Consider the following 16,554-nt stretch of genomic DNA (forward strand, 5'->3'; position numbering starts at 1 on the left):
GAGGGGCGGAGCCGACCTGGAGCTTCCGTTCTGCAGACCCCGCCCTCCGCTGCCACTTCCGTCCCTACGACGCTTGCGCCCAGGCGCTCAAGCCGCGTGGCCCCAATACATTGAGAGAAATCACAGCAGTGGGCGGCCTGAACGCCGTCAGTTTATTAGTGTCGCTTCAGCACCTTGAAATCGTCCACATGGTCACATGGGACAGATCAGCATCTGCTCCCAAAAAAGCTATTTACACGAATGCTGCTTTCCATTAAAAAACAAAAGAAAAACAAAACAAAACAAAAAACCCCCTAGCAACACATACACACATCCTGGAAGTCAGTCACAGCGCGCTGGACAGTCGGCAGAAGCGGACGGAGTCATCCTCACACAAGGCTGTCAGCCTCTGGAGGGCCTGGGGATTTGGGGAGCAAGTAAGAGGGTCCAGTACCCTGGCCCTGGGCAGTACAACCAGGACGTTTTTAAGCGGAATTCACTTGAGATGGAGGCTAGAGGAGTAAGTGAGGCTTGCAGGGTAAGGCTAGGGCAAGCCACTGCATGGGGGCAGAAGGCCACGCCCCTCCCTCAGCTCTGGTATTTATACAGTGATACTGAGCTGCATACCCAGGGTGGTGGCAGGGACTGACTTTAAGGTAGAGGCAGGGCCCCAATTGACAGGAATGAGTGAAACTATCCGTTCCCACAGACTGTACGGCCAGGCCTAAGAGGAACCTGGTGTTGCCGGACAGTGACCTTTGAGACTTGCAGACTCTAGGGGTGATGCCTCAGAGCTAAGGCCTGTGAGAGACACACACTGCTGCCCTCAGCACTGCACTGCCTGTCAGGGGGCTTTGGTGTCTAGTCATCCTTCACAAAAGTGCTTCTCTGAGTCCTCATTACAGCTCCATGAGGTAGGCAAGGAAAACGGACCGTCTCTAACCACTGGGGGAACTGAGGCACAGGGGAAGACACGTCTAGGTCTGCACCTTGCACCACTATGGCAGTGGGTACATGGTGCTCACGTGCTAGGCTTTCCCACGTCTGCCTTGGGCCAGCTGGGGAACAGAAGCAGCCTCCTCTTGTGTATGTGAAGTCACACCTCTGGGACCCATCAAGGAAGCATGTACAGGGAAGAGTTCTGGAAAGGGGCTGCCTCAGGCATGAGCTTAAACTCCCTAGGCCAGATCTTTCCTACCAAGGTTGACCTTTGGGAAGAGACTCGAGGGCAGGTAAACCAGGCTCTTAAGGTCCAAGAAGTCCAGTGGCCTGCCCTAACTCCTTAACACAGGATCTTTTCAGAGTCCCTCACCAGGGACTCCACTGCCCAGGGACTACGGCCCAACCCAGATCCCAGCAGCAGCGCAGGGCCCTTACCCTAGACAAATGGACCCTGTTCGGCAAGTCAGGGAAGGGGACGTAAAAAAACAAAATAAAAACAAAAAACTGGGCCAGGAGGAGGAGTCCTCAAGCTCAGCCTGCCCTGCTCTTGGCAATCTTCTGAGCACACTCTTAGGAAGGTCTCAAGGCTAAGACATCAAGCTCAGAGCTCCCAAACCGACCACCAGGGTCCCTGGGAGTGCCACAGCTTCCGGGCAGAGAAGACAGGCAGGCGGGCACTCTTCTAGTTAGACACCCCAGGAGGATTCTTGAGACAATTAGGACTGAGGCAGTGACCTCTTCTTGAATCTGATGGTACACGTACAGTCAGGATGACCCTGGCTACAGGCCAGCACACCCCTCTCCTGCTCCGTGGGAAGGTGCTGGAAGATGGAGCTGAAAGGAAGAATGGGCTCCAGGTGGCTTTGAGGAGCTTGGGTTGGACAGACTCGGCCCTATAAGGGAGTCTGGCCTCTGTAGAAGACAGACCAGCCTGCTGGAGCCTTCACGGCTACTTACACACACACACACACACACACACACACACACACACACACACACACACACACACACACACACACACCACTCTAGTTTCCCGTCTCCAGTTCATAATCCTGACTCTCTACTCAGAGTCCACATGGCCAATCAAGCCTGGACATCCCTGTGCAGCGGGCAGAATGGAGGTGGAAGGGCATGGTAGAGCCGGTCTCAGAGACCCAGCAGCGTCTCCCATTGCCAGGCCAGATGCTGGGAAATTCGCAAGGGTCACTTGATCTGAGCTGCAGGACCCAAAGAAGCCTAGTGGTGCCTGTGGAACGGGAGCCAAAGGGGTAGGGCTGGGTATGCAGCTCCTGTTGGCTCTGCCCTGCCCAAGGGGACTTTACAAGAGCAACATCTGCTTGGCAGCTATGTCATTGGACGTATTTGAGAGCATTAGAAAGATCTGCTACTACAAAACCTCCGCCATGAGGCTGGAGTTTATTGGGAACCACACATGGGGGTGCCAGGGGCAAATATCCCATGCTAGGAGACCAAGCCTTGACCCTCAACTTCCGGCCACTAAACTCCAAAGCCTGTACTCTGCTCCCTACTCCCTAAGGAAGCAGAATCCTGACCTTAGGAGAGGACAAGATACAAAGGCAAGAACACTTATGCTTGTGGTTCTGGGGTTTCATGAGACCAGAGTTCACCTCCCTTCTCATCAGCCTTTCCACCTGCCCACATATTCTGGTTAATAAGCAGAGCACAGTTACTCAGGGGCCCACAGGGGGCTAGCATCCCCTTAGTTTCTGGGCTATGAGCACATTCATACTTAAGACTGTTTCTTTGTGTTTTTAAGAGTCTCTCTCTGTAGTAACCACGTGTTAACAGAAACACAGCTGTCTCTCCATCAATGGCTGACACAGAGCAGGACATAGGCCCCTCTACTGTCCCGTGTCAGCCCTTCCGTGGGTGGGGCTAGAAGGTGGCCTTGGAGTGTCCAAAGATGCAGATAGGGAAGTGCTTCACATGGGAAGACCACTGGGCGGCCAGCTGGAAGAACTTGACATCGCTGCATTCCACGCCATCGATGAGGACTGTGGGAGAGGGCCACCTGACCATCTGCCTGCCTGGCAAGGCAGCCACCAGAGATGGTGGGCGGCTGCCAGGAGGCAGGGGAATCCTGAAGCTGGGGGAAGCCTAACAGGCCCTTCCTACCCCTGCCCTCCCAGGACTCAGTGCCATGGTGATCCACTCCCAAGGGGAGCAGCGGTAAGGGCGGTCTGAGCCACACGTCAGCCAGGCATGGCTCATCTGTGCCACCTCCACCTCACAGGGTCCTACTTAAAAAGCTGCACTTCCAGAGGTAGCCTTAGGAAGACCACGCAAGGACCCCGAACTCACAGGGACCCACGAGCCCTACACTCTCAGTGCACTCCTACAGAACAGCCTCTGTAAGACACTTAGGTATAAAACTCAATCTTAGGAAGGAAGGAAGGGCTGGGAATCCAGCTCAAGGTAGGGCATCTGCCTAACATGCATGAGACCCTAGGTTCAATCTCTAGCAATCTCCTCACAAATCCCCACCAATAAAAACTGAAAAGGTTAAAAAATTACTTGAACTTGAAAGGCTGTTAGATGCATGCAGGCACCTTATCGAAAAGTGTGCCAAGTAAATTGAAAATACGCCTTTCCCATGTGGGGTTTGAAAGGTCCTTTGCTCTGCATTCACATTTTACAGACAGAACCAAACAGGACCTGGGTCATGGACTGACTCCCCGAGCAGCCTACAGAGCAGCCCCTGTCCCATGCTCACCCCGAAGCATGTTCTGTTGGTGCTTAGCTGTGCAGATCAGCCGGCTGATGCCTTCAATGCACTGGCTCTTGGATTCCACATCTTTGTCCTTTGTTTTCTTGGGCAGAAACATCACTGGGAAGAGAAGAGCTCTGCTGTTGACCCACTGCTCTTTCTGGGCCAAGCTGGCCAGAGCCCCACAGCAGGCAGGATGTGAGAACAGTAGCCAGTGGGGACGTGGCTGGCCCTGCTCACCTGGGCCTCAGCTTCTCGCTGTGGCCACATACAGCACCCTCCCTCCTGCTGTCCCACCTGAAGCCAGAAGCCGCCCAGAACCTCAGTGTCTTCACAGTGCAGGGGCCACAGCCATCAAAGCATGTCTGACGGCCAACCCCTTCTGAGGTAAGCTGTGGTCTCACGACCATGAATTTACTGGGAACTTGCTAGGGCGTGGGGAGAATGACATCCTTGTCACCAATGGTCACCACAGAACGGCCTCCCTTGTCCAGCCCTGCTCAGTACACTCCCACCTCACCCTTCTTGTTCTTCTCCTTGGTGACCACAGTCATGGACATGGTGGGTGTGGCTGCAGCCTCGCCACTGCTGGGCAGCCTGCTGACCTGGAGGGACCGGAAAGTGCACTTGAGCGTGTTTTTGGTGGTAGGCAGGTCCTTCTTCTCAGTGTCTCTCTTCCTGTCCGCAGGCGATGCTGCCGTCCAGTAGTCCACCTGTAGCCCCATGAGCTCAGCGCCGACGCCCTGGCTGTGAAAAGGCAGAGGGAAGTGCCCACACTCGTGTCACTGTGCCATCGTAGGCAAGGTGGTATGGTTAGCACCTGCCCTAACTCACTGGCCAGTGCCAATGAGCTGTGAGAAGCTCTGCAGGGCTGACTGCCCATTTGCCTGCGGGATACTGTTAGTGCCTGTGGCCATGCCCAGCAACCTATGCACTCACTTTCCTGAGTGGCTTCATCAGAGGTGTCATGACTGGTGAGAACAGGTGATCATTGACTCAAGGCCCAGGAGGCCTGGTGGGGCTTGGCTCACTCGTGTTGGGCCTAAAGAGCTATCTCTTGCATCTTCTCCCTCAGCTCCACTTTTAACAGCCCACCCCGTGCAAAGGTGCTCTCAAGTTCAGTGAGTCCTGTTTGTTTATGGCAGCTCCTGCCCCCAGGAGGACCCACTGAAGACATGGCCTACCCTGCTCTATGTCCACAGTGCTCTGACAAGACTGGTAACACAAAGGGTGCCTGTCCCCTAAGAACAAGTAGGATGAGAGCCATGCTGTTTACCTGGGGGAGGACAGACCTCCACTCACTGAAGGGGAGGAGGGCGGGGTAGGTGAAGCCTCCTTGGCCGCAGGAGATGTTGACACAGACGGTGGGGTAGAAGAGAGCACACTGGAGCCTGAGGGGGCTGCGTCGTCAGAGTCTCCTTTGGAGAGGAGTCAGGCCAGTGGTCAGACAGTCTTCTAGTTTGGTCCCACAGCTGGCTGGAGAGGCAGCTCTCGGGACAATAGGGTAGGCAGAGTAGCTTATGGGGGGAGGAGGCAGGGTATTCTCTTTCTTTTCTGGGAGAACTGCCCAGTTTGCCTTGATCTGAGGTTTTGTGAGTATAGAACAATCAGCAGGAACTCACTGGTCCTTAAGAACAGAGGGACCACCTACCCAGAGGGACCACCTACCCAGAGGGACCACCTACCCAGAGGGACCGCCTACCCAGAGGGACCGCCTACCCAGAGGGACCGCCTACCCAGAGGGACCACCTACCCAGAGGGACCACCTACCCAAAGGGACCACCTACCCAGAGTAGCCACCTACTAAGAGGGCCACTCGGACAATCCTCACAGAGGACAGGTTACCTGATGTGGCTGAAGATGGCTCCACAATTCCAACCTTCACAACCTAGGAAGTAACAGATGCTGGCTAGTGGCAGGTGGGGAAGTCAGACGGCACTATTGTCTCCAATTAGGGACCCAGCTGGGAGCTAATCTAGGATGGACTTCTATGTCCCTGCTGCCAACCCATCTTCTGTGCCCACAAAAGAGGAACTAGGTCCCTATGGGGCAGGGCCCAGCTCTGGGAAGAGGCAAATCCCACATGACTGGCCAGTCCCAAACATCCATCATACTAGAATGCTGGTATGAGAGAAACACTGTTGCAGAAGTAGCAGCTATTTTACAGTATGCATGGGCCACTAGGGAAAGCGTCTCTGGCCTGAACCATCCAGCACGGTGACCTTTGGCCACAAGGAAATTGGAGCAAATCAAAACACCAAATTCAGAGTCTTCACCATATCAGTACCCATAGGGCACTTTTGTTACTACAGAAAAGGTCCTGAACAGGACGTTATAGACAGTTGTCACTGCCCTGGAGACCAAGTGTTATGCTGCTCTAGAGGTCTCACAGCAGGACACCTCTGCTAGACATGAAAAGGCTGTGGGAGTGGAAATGAGAGTGAGCCTTGGCCCTCAGTCTGAGCGAGAGAAGACTGAAACGTCCACATTCGGTCTCTCTTAGCCTATGCCAGGAGGTGCAGGCCTGACTGAGCAGACCTGCCAGGAGGGCTGAGCCTCCTCTCTGAGTGCTGAGCTAACCCTGATGACCTGTCACATCTCCATAAAAAAAGTGGCTTACACTGCTATGTGTTCACTAAGAGAACCAAAAGATGCAGGAAGGAAGCAAGGGGGGGGTGTATGAGGAGGAACTGGGCAGGCCTTGGTTGGCTCACACGGTGAGTAAGGCTCTGGTACATGTAAGCTCTGGTACACTCTGCTGTGACAGGGATCTTGGCAGGCTTGTCTTCCCAGTGAACAACGCTGGTGATACTCACCCCAACAAAGGGAATAAACCTCTGAGAGGATTCTTCATCAGGGCTAGAAGCAAAACAGACGGTTAGGACTCCCTCCTGTGGCACCCAACCCCAGCTGGCTTTCAGCCTGGGGACCTGGCCCTACCCACCCTGGCCCTCAGCCATATCACCTGCCCTCAGGTACTCTGTGTCACTACAGAAAGGCCAGGCCTCCAAGCCTACCAAGCTGCTCTACATGCATGGCCCATGGAATCCAGACCTCGGCAGCAGGCCAGGCCTTCTGCAGTAATAGGGCTGGCCTTCCCAACACCAGTGCATGAAGGTCTCTTCTTCAGCCTGGTGTCTCCAGTGCCATCTAAGGCACTGCTAAAGTGCTGGGTGCAGATGCTAAGTTCTAACAGTAACAACTAAGTGCAGCCCGAGGCCTGAGCAGAGTTCCTGGGACAAGCTGGAATAGCTGACCACGATTAGTGACCGGATGAAGTGTTGTCTGGACTTGACTCTGAGTAGCATTTGATAAACCAGTAGCTTATCCTGGAAGTGCTAGTCAGGGCCTATCCTCCATGAAGACTCCAAGCATCTGAGATCAAGAGCAGAGATGAAAAACCATTTGTCTCCCTCTTCCGGGCTAGCCACGTGGCTCATCTCTGAGGAGGCTCCTTGACAACCAGTCTGGTCCCCAGTAGCCCAGTCTCCCACAAGGCATAACCTCGACCTCGGGCACATGGCTCTATGCGCAGTCAGAATGTGTCCTTGTGCATCTCGTGGTGGGGCTGGCTCTGAAGCAGGCTGGTCCTACATATTCCTTCCTGGCCTGAAGAGCTTCAGTCACTTCTGCATGGTTCTCGAGCTTCTCACATCTTGTTTCCTCACACTGGTGTTGGATGCCAGTGCATCTGTCAGGGCCTGTCATGTTCCTCGGGCCAAGCACCGAGATGGATGGATGGATGAGGCAGATCTCTGCATCTAGGCTTGGGGTGCCCCCCGAGTGTTGCAGTGCAGCAGGTGCGGCCTAACACCTTTGTGGGAAGCAACACTTGGAAGGTGTGTGGCTAGCTGGTTGCCTGTTGTGGGCATGAGCTTTCAGGATTGGCAGCCCATCCTCCTGGTGGGGCACAGGACTTTTCTTAGTGCTCTCACTCGCACTCACAAGACAGCCCTATGCAGCAAGAGGGGTCTCTGTCTTTCCTCCACATACCCAAAGACCTGGCAGGTATCTTGGGCTATGCTAGCCCACTGGAGATGGCTAAATTCCCAGCCTCCCTTTCCTTTCCAAGGAGGGCAGTTTTGAAGAGAAATCTCTTCTTTCAAGTTCATACAAATGCTGTGGCTCCTGGCCCCAATCTGCCCTACCCTTACCTGTCCACTTCAGGCCCAGGAGGTTTTAGAAAGCAGGCAAGCATGGTGGCTCCCAGGATGGAGGGCTCTAACCCACTGGGCCTCATACACTCTATAGGGCCCTCTAGGACCACAGCAGAGCAGCCTGTTATCCGTGGTCCACTCTAAGACACTTGGGAACAGAGCACGGCTCACAAAGTCATGTGTGACAAGACACAGGAGACACTGCAACATGGAGAAGCTACTCAAAGCCAAGCTGTATCCGGGGCCATGCAGACAGGACCAGCATAGGTACAGCAACTGTGACACCAGTGCCACATTGAATCCTGGGCCATGCAGATAGCACCGGCATGGGTGCAACAGCAGTGACACTAGCTGGCTAACCAAGAGCCCGGATGCCGAGGCAGCCAGGGCCTGCCACACAGGTACTCATGGAAGTTAAGTGGTTGGCAGTCAGAGAACCATGCCCTTGATCTGTTCCCGAGACCTGCCATGATGCTAGACACAGAGCCTGTGCCCGAGGACCCATTTCACCCACATACACCAGAACAGCAGCCTGGAGCTTGTGCTGTCCCAGTATGACCCAAAACCTCGGCTGCTACCACAGGATAAGCTCCATTCCCAGCTTCAAGTAAGAGGCAAGCAAGAGCAGGCACTTCCCTGGCAGCCCTCTCACAGGGAAGGCCAGGCAAGTCTGGGTCTTCACTGGTTCCTTGCAGGTACCTGTGCCCACCTAGTGCTGGTGTCACTACTGCGTCCCAGGGAGAGGGAGCTATGGGCCAGAGCGTCTCCTCAAGCCTGGTTTTACCAGATATAAGTACAGCACAAAGCATGCTGCAGGCCCCTCCTGTCACAGCCGGTGGCACAGGCCAAGCCTCAGGGCAGGAGAGAGGTATGAAGGCTGGTCTTTCTCTAACTCAGGGGCTTGTTTAGCAGAGCAAGCTGGTACTCAAGGACCCTCCTGTGTTCATGCTGGCTCGGGTAAAGAGCAGCACCACCAGCAATGAGGACCCTGGAGCCATGACTCTGTCCACGGCAGATACCTTGAGGCAAGTGTGGCAGGACTCTCTCAGCATTGAAAATGGTAGCTCTGAGGGCAGCTGAGAGTAGCTCAGGTTTTCAGAAAGTAGAGCCTTCCCAGGGAAGTAAAACACTTTACTCCTATTCAGAATCCTCAAAAGCCTGGTTGCTTCTCCAAGAAAATAGAGACGACATTACAAGCTCGTCTCTGTGCCTCCGCTGGCCGTACTGATTCTATAGAGCAGAAAGTGGTGAAGGCACCTGCGTACTGTACCTGCTCCTTCACCTCCCTACCTCCACACGCACATGGGACCAGCACTGTGGTACCGCCCTTCTGAGGCTGTGTGTGGGTACCAGATCACTGCTAGTGTCGGGTACTAAGAGCAAGGGCAGCATGGGGTAGCCCAGATGCCGGCTCCAGTGCTCAGCACAGCTTAGTTTAGCAAGAGGCTTTAGAAGCACAAACGCCTTGAGGTTGGTTCTGCAGACACACAGGATCCATCTGCAAGTCTCCTGAGAAAGAGGTTCAAGCTGCTCTTCAGTGAACAGGGATCCTGCCTGAAGCAAGAGGAGAGGCACTGGGCAATGAATGACCCTGCTAAACAAGCCCGAAGACCAGCCTGGGGACAGAGAGGATTAGGCCAGAGAGCTGTACCTCAGGGTAAAGTCAAAGTGAAAGTGCTTTTTCCTTTTTTGGGAAGCCACCAAGAGAGAAAACACACATGTTAGGACACTCAGGAACATGGACAAGTTGTCCACACACTGAGGAAGGAGCAGAATGGCCCCTGGTGGTCAGGCTGAGGGTCCCTGGAGGGTCTGTGCCGTGGATTTGCCCCTGAGCAGTCAGGAAGCAAGGCTGGCCTCTGCTAACCTACTCCACCGAATCAGCCTTCAATTCAACCACTGTGGTCTGGGGAAGGTGGTGTGTGGCATGTACAGCTTACACAGACTCTGAACTTCGCTGTCATTGGTTCCAGGTCTGTGCGTCTTCTGAGCAGGGTGCTGGGCACCATGGACACCAAAGAGGCTGCTGCCTTAGGCTCTGTGCATTTAACTCTCCTTGACTGCAGTAGGCTAGAATGTTCAGAGAGCTGAGCCAAGACAGATACATTCAGTTCCCTAAGTTGAAGAGGAAGGATCTAGGCCCGGGCCCAGACCCGCTCTGTTCAATCTTCACCAAGCTGCTGAGCACTGGCCACCTCTGAATGGATGGGATGGTAATCTAACTGCTCACCCAGAGGCCAAAGCCAGGGTCAGGGGACCTGTGGTGCAGGAGCCATCTGGAAGGAACACGACCAGATACAAGGACCACAGGGACAAGTGCCTCTTACTACAGCACGTAGAATTTTAACATGCACAGGAACAAAAGGTTCTTAAAACCCAATCTGGTGTTCGGATCTGACATGGCTTCAGGGTAGGCTCCTGCCACACTCAGATTTTTCATCCCAGCCCCTTGAGGGTCTATCCCATAGTCTACAAGGAGCAGGGGCCAGGTACCTCCTCCAGGGCCCCACCCCTAGCCCACCATGTTACCTCTTCTGCTTGTAGGTCAGCATGGCCTCTGCAATGGGGAGCTGGTGAGCACAGTTGGCTCCTGAGATGTACTGGGTGATGCGTGACACGATGTCTGGTGTGTCCTGCACTGCACAAGGCAGAGGTGGCAGAGGGTCAGCATGGCGACAAGGTGGGATCTGCTGGGGTCTGGGCTATGTCCCAGGCACTATGCTCTGGCTTTTCTCTATCTCTGTACTCTGCCAGCAGCCTCTGGCTCAAGTGCCCACCCATAACAGTGCCAGGTGAGGGTGCCAGGGTTCCTTCTCAAATCCTGAAGGCCTGTTCTAGAGCCCTGTGCCTGTCCTTCCCCAATGGTCCCATATCCTACAGCAAGGCTGGGCGAGGGAAGCCCTGTAACACCCCCTCCGACCCCTCCCTGAGCTGAGCCTGAGGGATGGATGGAAGAGACCCCTCTGTCCAATGCAAGGGGCTGGAGATGCATGGGTATCCCCCCTCACCAACACGGTGCCCAGGCCTCACCACTACTCTGGGCTTCCAGCTTGTTGAACAGGTCTCTCCAGGCCAGATCTTGGAAGAAGTTGTTGTAGCGGTAATCCACAGAGCCCAGGTACCTGGCCACAGGGTGGGAGCCTGACAGCCCCAGGTAATCGTTAGCATGTGGAGTTGCCTAACCCAGACAACCCTGCTGACTTGGGCCTCTCTGCAGTGGGCTGCCGAAGGCCTGCAGGAAGAGCTCCGACAAAGACCCCACTTCCTGTTGCTCTACCAGGGAAGGCAAACGAGATGAAAGAAAGCTCAAGGTGAAGGCAGGAAGACCGAGGAAGGTGATAAGACCTGGGCCCCAGGCGAGGCACTGCCTTCAAACTTCCCGACTGCTAAACAAAGGAAGCCTGGGCAGGTGTGTTTTATAGTTAGACTTGCACAGGCCAAGTGGCTCCTGGTGTTCAAGTCCACAGGACCATGGCAACCGATAGAGACTGCTTTGAATTTTTGGTGACAGAAACCAAAGCTCATGTGGAGTGCTCTGTGGTGGGGCACCCAGCATAGACCATCCTGGAGACTAGCTTGCCCTCTAAGACACTCTACATGATTAGGGAATTTATCAAAGAGAAGAAGAGAACGTGACTAAGAACAGGTCTTACCATACAGCCTAGTTCCTGGCTGGTCTGAAACTTTTGCTTCTTAGCTTCCAAGTGCTAGGGTGACAGGCGTAACACTATATCTGGCACACATGACTCTTCAATATAGTAAAAATAACTGAATTTTTAAGTAACAGAAGCATGTCATATTGGTACTTCTCCCCTCTGTGTCCCTGTCTCTGAGGTCTCCCATGGTTAGTCACAGGTGGCCAGTAGCCCAAGGCCCCTCACCCAGCGGGATGACGAGGAAGCGCATGTAGCCGAGCCAGTCAGGCGTCTTGTGAGACAGCTGCTCCACGAAAAGCCGCAGGATGGCGCTGAGGTAATGCTGTGCTCCTGCCACAGCGATCTTCACAGGGGTCGGCGGCTGAGAATTGCAGTTGCAGCTGCGATTCCAAGAGGGTGGGGCAGGGAGAGACAGATGCCTCACTGTCTGTGACCCAGGACCACCCTGCTGAGGTCTGGGAACCCGATGTCCCTAAGATGCAGCTGCTCTTGCCTCACAATCCCAAGGGAGCTACCAAACCCAGGATCCCCACCAACAGGAGTTCTGAATTAGGGGGCAGGAAGCTGAACATTTGCCTGAATCTGCCTGAGCCAGAAGACTGCTCAGGATCTCCGCTGGTGGGATCAGAGTAAAGCTTAAGGAAGTCTACGGGCAGCACACCTGAACCATCCATGATTCTCAGGATCAAATATTCCCAGTCTTTAAATGGCAGGCAGGGCCAGGATGCAAGACTCCAGTAAATACTCAGGTAAGAATGCCAAGGACGGAGCCCAGGGAAGGGGGCGTGGCAGACTCACTATCGCTGTATCCGAGAGACAATGGTGCTGAAGGCGGCCTGCACGTCAGCGGCCGAGCAGGTGCACACCACAGGAAGTGTGTGCTTCTGCAGGACATCTGAGAGGAACTAGAAGAGGAGAAGCTGACAATGACCTTGGCGTGGCACCTGGGAGTCCCAATCCACTCTCATCACAGGTCCCACAGGGGCCACAAATATCCAGGCAGCTCTGATGGTCATGCACCCCACCGCAGCATAGACTGGTGTTCCTCAGGCCGTATGAACCCTCAGTCCCCCAGGAGAGGGCAGGGCACGTGGCTGTACCCCTTACCTGTCCCTGCCAGTCAGAGGTGTTGACAAGAATGATATTCTCAGGGAGTTGGTCATCAGAGATGAGGATGTGGTTCAGTTGGTCATACACAGTTTTCCTGGGAATCTAGAGACACTGAGGTGTCCACACGAGGGGACGCAGCACCCTGGCCTTTCAACTCTGAGCCATGGGCCTCACTACTCCATACCCCCCCAAGCAGGCACGGAGGCAGTACCTAGCATGGAGGTCCCTAACTCTAGCGTGTCCACATGTTGGGTGGCTCTAATTCAGGGAGAGCAACTGTATGGCTAGAACTTGCCCCGGGTCAATAGGCTTACTGACAAGAGGACCTCTGACCGGCTTGTCTGCAGGGAATTTTATAGCACGCCCTCCATGTTTGCCTGGTCCTAGGGCCCCTAGGCTCCTCTGCTCTGTCTGGGTAGCACCCTCCCCCAGCTCCCACCCTAACCTGCAGCTGGCTCCTGGTGTCCGGACAGCGTTCATTATCCAGGCTGTTGGCCCGCTCATTCTGTGGTCGAGCTGGCTGTCGCTCCTTCAGTGATGTGCTGCGGCCCCGGCGGCCTGCTGGCTTTGCCTCTGACCTGCTAGAGACCAGGAAAGACAGAGGAGCACGGCTGGAATGGAAGGCCACGTGTTCACTGCAGGCTGCACACTGTGCTGCGACACCGCCGTCTCCCCAGCACCCTGAGCCCTCCGCAGCATGGAAGTAGGTGGTACCTCTCGGGCACATTGGCCTTCGGGTTGTAGGCCAGCAGAAGACCAGCGGAAGCTGCTATTGACAGACTGGGTAGGGGTCCCACCTGCAGTTTCTGGAGTTGGCCCATATAGCTAGCTTCCCACAACCCTGCCCCAAAGGGGCACACGGTCTCTCAGCACAAGCCCACACCTGGTGGAGGGGATGACAAGTGACTCGGTCTTGGTGATTCTTCCGCTGGGCGGCAGCTTCTCGGTGAACACATCCAGGGTAGAGGTCTCAGTCTCTGGACTATCCTCAGGTTGCCCTGACGGTTCCCGGGGGGCTGGCGTACTCTGACGGGTTGAGAAGGGGCCATATGCACCAAACGCAGAAGCATTTACCATGCCTCTCCTACCTACATGCCTCTGTTTTGGGATAAGGTCCTGGGTTTCCTTTGACCCAAGGCCTTGCGTGAGGCACAATCACATGCTGCCCATGGAGGCAAGAGGAGAGGTACTCCTCTTCTATGGTAGCTCATGGCCCAAGCACTACTAAGAGATCAGCTCCGAACCTGCTGGAAACCCCACTCGACCCGCACCGTATCTGAGAGACAATGAGGGCCTAGGTCTGATAGCGAGGTTAGGGATGCAGACATCCGCCTGAGCTACCAGGCCATTATCCACGGAGGGTGGACCAAAGGTGCCCTGACCACCAGGCAGCCTGGCCGCCCCTGAGCTGCTACACACGTTTTCAGAGTATATGAACACAAAGCCCTCCATGTGGAGTTCACTGTATGATTGAGGTCTGCTGCACAGGGACAGGTGAATGCACCCCAGGCCTGCTTACAAGGACCACCGTGTCAGAGATGCTGTCACTGGGCTGCTTGCCTCCCAGGGATCTCGTCTTCTCAGGTACATCCGCCTGGGGACAGGAATTGGGCTGTGCTGTAGAACGAGGATGTCTACTTCTGGGAGCCCAGAAGGATGAGCACGGCCAGCCTGGCCCACGCGCCCAGCACTACACAGAATGGCCGTACTCACCGGGCTGGGAGGCTCCCTGTGGCTCCGGAGACTGTGGACGCTTCCTATCTCCGTCTGTGAGCTGGAGTGAGACAGGCCTTCGAAGTACGGTCTGGAAGGAGGAAGGAGTAGGTATCATTTCCCAAGATCCTCCAGACATCGAAAATGAGGTTCAACCCACCACACAGAGAAGGCAAACAGCATGGAATTTAACATCCAAAGAAACACGCTGTGGAAGAACTCTGTGACTAAACATCCATTCCCGACGGAACCTTACACACATGGTGGGGTTCTGGAGTGACTAAACTCCAGGTAGGTGCAGATCCTGCCCTGGCCGTGAAGTCAGCAGCAGAAAACTGTGTGTTCCAGGGCTGGTGAGATGAGCTAAGCCGTAAGACTTGGCATTGATCCCTGGGATCCACATAGTGGAAAGGGAAGAAGTAACCTTAGCAATTTGTCCTCTGACCTCCGCTCTAATGCTGTGGCACATGCATGCCACACCCCGCCCCCGGAAAAAAATGCAACTTTAAAAGAGAAGAAAGCCCCTTCTGCTGTGGCATTCACCAAAGGTGGGGCTGTCAACAACACAAGGGGTGTCAGCACTGGATGACTCAGTGCTCAACGGAGATTGCCCCTGTGGTGGGCTGGATAGGACTCCCACACTCATGTGTGTGAAAGCTTGGCCCATAGGGAGCAGCACTATTAGGAGGTGTGGCCTTGTAGGAGTAGATGTGGCCTCGTTGGAGGAAGTATGTCACTGTGGGGGCAGGCTTTGAAATCTCCTATGCTTAAGCTACGTCTAGTGTGGCACACAGTCTCCTGCTGCCGCCTGCCGATCCAGACGTAGATTCCCTCAGCTCGTCTCCAGCACATGGCTCCCTGCACGCTGCCATGCTCCCCACCATGATGATAATGGACTAAACCTCTGAGCTGTGAGCCAGTCCCAATTAAGTGTTTTTCTTTCTAAGAGTGGCTGTGGTCATGATGTCTTTTCCCAGCGATGAGCTCCTAAGACAGCCCCGTGGAGAACCTTGAGATCCACAGCCAGGCTACAGATATCAGAAGAACATTCTCAACAGCACATGGGCATCAGGGGCAGCACAGCCAAACCATTCCAGACCACTCCAGACCAGCACAGATGACCTGACACCAAGGAGGCCACAGCAGCCCACGCCTGACAACAGCACACAGACTGATCCAGAACAGCCATGGCTCTACATCAGCCAGGCCAGCTCCTCACAATCAAATCAACCTTCAGCAGATAAAATGTGAGTGAAGTAAAGGCGACGAGGAAAGCAGAAAACCAAAAGATGTTAAAGAACTTAAGCTAAAACAGCTGGCAGGATATCGCATGTCCATGTGGGTGACCTGGAGGCATAGCATGGCACCTGTGTGGCCACCGCAGGCAGTAGCTGGCCAGGGGTCATGGGGCTCACGATGGGCAGGGGCTGAACTCTGGGTGGACCCAATGTTCGCCCAGCAGCGCTTACACTAGAGCAGAGAACATACTCACGCCTTAAACAGAAGATGTGAGGCAGGAAGGACCACAGGGAGGAGCAGGAGGAACACCAGCTCCCTCGACCTAGAGGACGTGCCCCAAACAGCAGTTTAATACCCGGCCCTGAGTCCAGCGAGATGGAGGCAGAGAACGAAGTGGAGGTCTGAGGATGGCACCCCAGAACCAGGACCCCTAGACACTGGACTTGATTTGGTTCTGTTTGAAACAGTGTCTTGTTCTATAGTCCAAGCTGCCCTTAAACTAGTTTTGCAAATTTCCCCAATGCTGAGAAGCCAATCCAGCAGCAATGCACACACTGTTAAGAGTCATGCTGCCTGACCTTCTGGATGTTACGGTTAATTAACTTCAAGACACAAGAAATCCAAATTTCAGCCAGGCATGGTGGTGCACGCATGCAGGAGGCAGAGGCAGACAGATTGCTGTGAGTTCGAGGCCAGCCTGGTCTACAAAGCGAGACCAGGACAGCTAAGGCTACACAGAGAAACTCTATCTCGAAAACAAACAAACAAAAACAAAAGAAAGAAAGAAAGCGAGCCGGCATGGTGGTGCATGCCTTTAATCCCAGAACTTAGGAGGCAGAGGCAGGTGGATCGCTGTGAATTTGAGTCCAGCCTGGTCTACAAAGCGAGTCTAGGACAGCCAAGGCTACACAGAGAAACCCTGTCTTAAAAAAAAAAAAAGAAAGAAAGAAAGAAAGAAAAAAGAAATCCTAATGTCTTGTGTGTGCTTCTCTGTACTGTCCAGGTTAAAAACTTAAAAGATGAAGGGTCT

At 54.4% G+C, this 16,554-nt stretch overlaps 1 protein-coding gene across 6 annotated transcripts in view; it reads right to left on the bottom strand.

Annotated features, from left to right (window-relative positions):
* Positions 1-120: 120 nt before the first annotated feature.
* PACS2 (phosphofurin acidic cluster sorting protein 2) overlaps positions 121-16,554 on the bottom strand; it is a 55,234-nt gene continuing 38,800 nt past the window's right edge. For 2 of the 6 annotated variants that reach the window (XM_084793301.1, XM_084793299.1), the window contains exons 10-25: positions 14,286-14,376; positions 14,092-14,166; positions 13,456-13,598; positions 13,018-13,153; positions 12,570-12,674; positions 12,261-12,367; positions 11,688-11,842; positions 10,837-10,947; positions 10,336-10,444; positions 9,458-9,490; positions 6,466-6,508; positions 5,495-5,537; positions 4,926-5,067; positions 4,170-4,396; positions 3,656-3,769; positions 121-2,936 (exon numbers count right to left, since the gene is read on the bottom strand). In XM_084793301.1, coding sequence (XP_084649427.1) covers positions 2,818-2,936; positions 3,656-3,769; positions 4,170-4,396; positions 4,926-5,067; positions 5,495-5,537; positions 6,466-6,508; positions 9,458-9,490; positions 10,336-10,444; positions 10,837-10,947; positions 11,688-11,842; positions 12,261-12,367; positions 12,570-12,674; positions 13,018-13,153; positions 13,456-13,598; positions 14,092-14,166; positions 14,286-14,376 — 1,753 coding nt within the window. In that variant the 3' untranslated portion in view covers positions 121-2,817. The remainder of the gene's footprint in view (positions 2,937-3,655; positions 3,770-4,169; positions 4,397-4,925; positions 5,068-5,494; positions 5,538-6,465; positions 6,509-9,457; positions 9,491-10,335; positions 10,445-10,836; positions 10,948-11,687; positions 11,843-12,260; positions 12,368-12,569; positions 12,675-13,017; positions 13,154-13,455; positions 13,599-14,091; positions 14,167-14,285; positions 14,377-16,554) is intronic. The other 4 variants (XM_084793304.1, XM_084793303.1, XM_084793300.1 and 1 more) reach the window with 3 other exon arrangements.

This window comes from Acomys minous (assembly GCF_964271855.1).
Source record: "Acomys minous genome assembly, chromosome: 8".
Taxonomy (NCBI): Eukaryota; Metazoa; Chordata; class Mammalia; order Rodentia; family Muridae; genus Acomys; species Acomys minous.